Raw genomic sequence first — 6852 nt, 5'->3', positions numbered from 1 at the left:
ATAATTGACACGTGCGATCTTGTTAATGACTAACTTTGAAAACCAATGTTTATATAATAAGATATAAGATTTAGTCATAGATTTAAATAAATATTACTATTTCGTTACCTTAATATTTTCATATAAATAGGGAGTTTGCCCTATGCAAACTTGCAAAGCATCCAATAATTAATTGAAAAACCACCATCGTGCTTCAACTATTCTTGAAGAGAAACATAACTTGTTCTTCAAGTTAACAGAGATTTTTAAGTGATCGATAATGGCTGATCTAGATCGAGATATCGCCAAAACTCAAGAGGATAGACGGAAGATGGAAGCAGACCTTGCTTCTCCCTCCAACCGTGATGAAGAAGACTCCACTGGTTCCCTTGTGGCTCAGCGGCTTGCGTCTTACACTGCTCCTAGGTCAATTCTCAACGACCTCGCTCGTCCTCACAACAAAGATGAAGACGATGTCGGGTTTAGACCTAGGCAGACTATTGCGGAACGTGAAGGTGATTATAGGAATAGGAGACTTAATCGTGTTCTTTCTCCTGATAGAGTTGCTATGGCCGAGAAGACGCCGGATCCTAGTGAGGAAGAAGAAGCTGCAAAGCATCAGAAAGATTCTTCTTCTTCCAAGAGGAGAAAGAGGTGGGATCTCATTGATGAAGATGGTTCTGCTGCAAAGAAAGCTAAAGCAGCAAGTTCAGATTGGGACTCAACTGATGGTGGCACCCCAAAGCGTCAACGTTCAAGGTGGGACGAAACTCCGGAAACTATGGGGAGTGTTACACCTATGGGTGGGATTCATATGGCTACTCCAACTCCGGGTCAGCTAATTTTCCGTGGTCCGATCGAGGAGAGAAATATACCATTCTCTGATGAAGAGCTTGATGCCATGTTTCCTAAAGATGGATACAAGGTTTTGGATCCGCCTGCTTCATATGTTCCAATAAGAACCCCTGCGAGGAAACTTCAGGCAACCCCGACACCCGTGGCAACTCCTGGCTATGTAATTCCCGAGGAAAACCGCGGGCAACAGTATGATGTGCCGCAAGAAGTTGCTGGTGGTTTGCCGTTTATGAAACTAGAGGATTATCAGTATTTTGGAGCTTTGTTGAATGAAGAGAAGGAAGAAGAGCTATCTCTTGATGAGCAGAAAGAACGCAAGATAATGAAACTGTTGTTAAAGGTTAAAAACGGAACACCTGCGCAGAGGAAAACAGCATTGAGGCAACTAAGTTACAAGGCTCGTGAGTTTGGTGCTGGTCCTTTGTTGAATAAAGTTTTGCCATTGTTCATGAAACCTACTTTGTAAGATCAAGAGAGGTATCTTTTGGCCAAAGTGATTGGTAAAATTCTTTACAAACTTGGTGTGATGGTAAGGCCTTACGTCCACAAAATCCTTGTTGTTATTGAGCCTTTGTTGATTGATGAAGATTATTATGCTCGTAAACAAGGGAGAGAGATTATTATAAACCTTAGCAAAGCAGCTGGTTTAGCCACTATGATTGCAGCTATGTGTCCTGATATTGACAACATTGATGAATATGTGAGGAACACAACAGCGAGAGCTTTTAGTGTTGTGGCTTCAGATCTTGGAGTCCCAGCACTGTTGCCTTTCCTAAAAGTTGTGTGCCGGAGTAAGAAGTCATGGCAGGCACGGCACACTGGAATTAAGATTGTTCAGCAGATTGCTATACTAATTGGCTGTGCCGTGCTACCTCACTTAAGGTCTTTAGTTGATATTATTGAACATGGTCTCAGTGATGAAGACAACAAGGTTAGGACTATTACAGCTTTGTCACTGGCTTCTCTTGCTGAAGCTGCTGCTCCTTATGGTATTAAAAGCTTTGATTCTGTTCTGAAGCCTTTGTGGAAAGGTATTAGGTCGCACCGTGGTAAAGTTTTAGCTTCTTTCTTGAAGGCGATTGGTTTTATCATCTCTTTGATGGATGCTAGATATGCGAGCTACTATACAAAAGAAGTGATGTTTATTTTGATTCGTGAGTTCCAGTCTCCAGATGAAGAGATGAAGATGTCCTCAAGGTGGTGAAACAGTGTGTGAGTACAGAAGGTGTCGAACCGGATTATATCCGCAGTGGTATTCTGCCTGAGTTTTTCAAGCATTTTTGGATTAGGAGAATGGCTCTGGAAAGGAGAAACTACAAGCAGCTTGTTGAGACTACTGTGGAGATTGCAAACAAGGTTGGTGTTGCAGATATTGTGGGAAGAGTTGTTGAAGATCTCAAGGATGAGAGTGAACCATATCGACGTATGGTTATGGAAACTATTGACAAGGTTGTCACAAGCTTAGGAGCATCTGATATTGACGCGAGGTTGGAGGAACTTCTCGTAGATTGCATTCTTTATACTTTCCAAGAACAGACTAGTGACGATGCTAATGTGATGCTTAATGGTTTCAGTGCTGTTGTGAATGCGCTTGGTGAGCGAGTAAAGCCTTATCTTCCCCAGATCTGTGGTACTATTAAGTGGAGGTTAAACAATAAGAGTGCAAAGGTGAGACAACAAGCTGCTGATCTTATTTCTAAAACTGCTGTTATTATGAAACAATGTGGAGAGGAACAGTTGATGGGACATCTTGGTGTTGTCTTGTATGAATATCTTGGAGAAGAGTATCCAGAAGTTTTGGGATCTATTCTTGGAGCTTTGAAAGCTATAGTAAATGTGATTGGTATGACAAAGATGACTCCTCCTATTAAGGATCTTGTTCCAAGACTGACCCCGATTTTAAAGAACAGGCATGAGAAAGTGCAAGAGAATTGTATTGACTTGGTTGGTCGGATTGCAGATCGTGGTGCAGAGTTTGTTCCAGCCAGAGAATGGATGAGAATCTGTTTTGAGCTTCTTGAAATGCTCAAGGCTCATAAGAAAGGTATTCGCCGTGCCACGGTCAACAGTTTCGGGTATATTGCCAAAACTATTGGACCACAAGACGTTCTTGCCACTTTGCTGAACAATATCAAAGTACAAGAACGTCAGAATCGTGTTTGTACTACAGTCGCGATCGCCATTGTTGCTGAAACATGCTCTCCCTTCACAGTCTTACCTGCTTTGATGAATGAGTACCGTGTTCAGGAGCTAAACGTTCAAAACGGTGTTCTGAAATCTCTTTCCTTTCTCTTCGAGTACATTGGAGAAATGGGCAAAGATTACATATATGCAGTCACACCGTTGCTCGAGGACGCTCTCATGGATAGAGATTTGGTTCATAGACAAACTGCTGCTTCAGCCGTGAAACATATGGCCTTAGGTGTAGCAGGTTTGGGATGTGAAGATGCTTTGGTTCACTTACTTAACTTTATTTGGCCTAACATTTTTGAGACATCTCCCCATGTCATTAACGCTGTGATGGAAGCCATTGAAGGGATGGGAATTGCATTAGGTGCAGCTGTAATTCTCAACTTTTGTTTGCAGGGTTTGTTTCATCCGGCTCGTAAAGTCCGCCAAGTTTACTGGAAGATTTACAATTCTCCATACATTGGTGCTCAGGACACACTTGTTGCTGCCTACCCGGTTCTTGAAGATGCGCAGAACAACGTGTATAGCCGACCAGAGTTAACGATGTTTGTGTGAAAGAATCACAATCTTTCTGGATTCTAAGTTACTCTATTACTCTCTCTAGTCTCGTTTAGTGTTTTTGGTTTTGGCTTTATTGCACAAAGGTTTGCTTTGTATAAAAACTCTCAGCTCTTTACTTTTTCTGCAAAACTAGAAAACCTATGCTTACTTTTTGGTGTTTCTTATTGACTCAGTTTCATGTTATTGGTTATGCATTACAGCTTGCAAGGGTCAGGAAATAACGTAGAAATCTTCAAGACTCTAAATAAGCAGAGCCTTTAGATCTTGTCAGCCCTCCAGCAGCGATTGTAGCAGTTTGGCCACACCACCCGACATCCAAGCAACGACACCGAGGTTTGTTAGCTTTTCCACACCAACTACCATATACGTGTTTTTGGGTTCTTCTTATAGATAAGTTTTTGTTTGTTAGCCCCTCAAAAAACCAAGTACCTGCCAAAAAAAAAGAAATTGTGGGTTTCTTAGTGTCGTTTTAAGAATGTAAAATAACACAAATGACTCAGAACTTACCCTGTCACGAAAACAAGGCAAATGGGCTACAATAGCAGGAACTGTTAATTCTAATTTTGTTGTTGTGCAACAGCCACTAGCCCTAGACCAGAGAGAAGATATATAATTCAGTTATAGAGTGATCAAGTATTCAAGAATGCATCATGCCAACAATCTACCGTCAATAAGATAAATTAAGTTTGTTTTGTTTGTGTTAAGCTCACAGTTACATGCCTGAATGCTAAAAGTGAACATGCATAACTGTATATAGTAGCATTAAACTGCTACTTGATATGAGTACTGAGAAAACAGAAGCAATGATGCTCCCGGGATGATAAATAAAAGAAAAAACAGAAACTTGAGATCGATACTCATGAACTGAAGATTCAGCTATATTCTTAACCACCTATGGCATGAAACAAACTGATGAGAAAAAAATTGAAGAAGCAAGTAAAGACAGAACCCAGAACTTTAAGTTTCAGTAATGAATTGTAGGAGCGCAAAAATTGTATGAGAGTTATCCACCACCATCAAGCGCATTCACATTCAATAGTTTCCATAACAGTTTTGATTATTAAATTAAGATTGTAGGAGCGGAAAATTGAATTGAGAAAATATACGAATTTTATTAAGGATAACGATATCATAAACGAATTACAACAACATAAATTTCAATGCGTAAAATAAATCACGGAGGCAAGATATGATATCTTTTCATTAATTCAATAAATCGGTCGTAAGTGCTTTCGGTCTATCACGATTGATAAATCCCATGACACAATCGATCACAAAATAATACTCAAGCACACGAGTAGTAGACTCAAGCGAACTGGATCTACGATATACTCTCGAAACTACTTAAAAATTAAGAACTTACTTTGAACGAAAGAAAGAGAGAGGCGAGATTTTTAGAACTGGGCATATTCCTTGTAAAAAATATTGGCCTAACAATGGTCCAAAAATATTCGGCAAGGCAAGAATTCCCAAGACCCCCAAGAGTCTGCGCCCAGCCCAGCCTTGTTCGGCGCGCGTGTGAAACCTTCCTTTTCTCTTATAACCATTTTTGAAATTAGATGAGAGTGTAACCATATATTAAGGAGTGAAAAACACTCCCCCTTTCAGCCTTTCTGATGTGAGACTTTTTTCCCATCATCCCAAATGGCTCACTTCACACCCTTATTTCTCATTCAATTCAACTATTTTTTTTACATATGTATACCATTTTGTAGTATTTGTTACCAACTTTCCATTGCACTAAACACTTGAAAATTCCGTTCAGCCGTTTGGCTAGAATTTAGCCGGAAAGTTGCTGGAAATTAACTGTCAAAAACCTGCAATTTTTCAGAAACTTATTTTCTGACAATTCAGTTCCAACAAGCTATGTTTTGGCAGGAGTCAAAATATCTATACTATTAAAAGGAGAACACTAATATTTGTTGCCAATAGACTTTAAAAAATATATTAAATTTCATGAAATTCCAACCATTTGCCAAACACACTAATAGACAGCAAAATAATATAATTAAATAAAACATTGTCTATATTTATGGTAATCAAATTAATTTTGTTACCATAAAAATGGTCAATTAAATTCAAAATTTAATATTTGTGAACATATTAATTTAAATTATATATATTATGATATTTTTGGAAACAATAATTTATATTTAATAAATCTATATAAAATAATCATATGTTTAGGAAAAATCAAAATGATTATTTAGGAAAATAAAAAGGATAAATAATATGCTAGATTATGAAATAAGCGACTAATCAAATTCTACATATCATAAAATATGAAATATACAACATAACTGATTATCATCAAATTTATAAAAACTATATAATCTTAAAAAATAATTAACAATGCTTAAATAAAAATCTTAGATAAATCAATAATTTTTTTTTTTTTTTGCTAAAATCATGCAAAACATTTATATAACAAAAAACTCTATATTTTCACATAAAATCTTAGTATTGAAAAAGCAATCTCGCAAATATAGCACAAAAAATTATGAAATATATTCAATAGATATAATATATTTTCGTTTTAATTTTACAAAAAAAAAATCAGATTCAATTGCCATAATAATTAGCAATTGACCTAACCAACCGACAATTATAAAACAAAATATATTGAATTCGATGTTTTTGTTCTTAACTACAATGGGATTTCAAATTTACAAGCTATCCAAAAATAAAATTGAAATTTAATTACATCATAATAGTTTTATCGTCATAAATTCAATATTTTAGTATCTTACTAATTCCTAAATCTAAACAGTTGACAATATTTTCTTATATATATATTATTCAATTTAATTCTCATAACAAACTAATTAAATTTTTTCTAGAATATATATATATATATATATATATATATATATATATATATATCATTAATTATAAAATAACTAATCATATATATAAAAGTAAGGTTTCACTCTCTCCTTATTGGTGGAAAAATATTTAAGGCTTTAATTTTTTTTTTTTTTAATGTTTATGACAATCATTCAATACAAAATTTAATTACACTACAAGTTATAATCAAATGGCAAAGAAAATGAAAGGACTTAATCATATATCATTCAACAAAATAAATAAATAAATGTTTATGACAATCATTCAATACAAAATTTAATAACACTATAAGTTATAATCAAATGGCAAAGAAAATGAAAGGACTTAATCATATATCATACAACAAATTTTATAAGCCTTATTGGTAAAACATTATTTAAAATCATATATATAAAAGTAAGGTTCCACTCTCTTTATTGT

General features: G+C 35.8%; 1 protein-coding gene across 1 annotated transcript; it reads left to right on the top strand.

The window, feature by feature from the left end:
* The first annotated feature begins 259 nt into the window (after positions 1 to 259).
* LOC17874545 (splicing factor 3B subunit 1) lies at positions 260 to 3579 on the top strand. The gene is given in 2 exon segments (XM_023778388.1): positions 260 to 2018; positions 2021 to 3579. Coding segments are annotated over 2 exon segments (3318 nt in total).
* Positions 3580 to 6852: the final 3273 nt, after the last annotated feature.

This window comes from Capsella rubella, unplaced genomic scaffold (assembly GCF_000375325.1).
Source record: "Capsella rubella cultivar Monte Gargano unplaced genomic scaffold, Caprub1_0 scaffold_13, whole genome shotgun sequence".
In the NCBI taxonomy this organism is placed as follows: Eukaryota; Viridiplantae; Streptophyta; class Magnoliopsida; order Brassicales; family Brassicaceae; genus Capsella; species Capsella rubella.
Note: the sequence above shows the minus strand (reverse complement) of the source record. Positions and strands in the feature narration are given on the sequence as shown.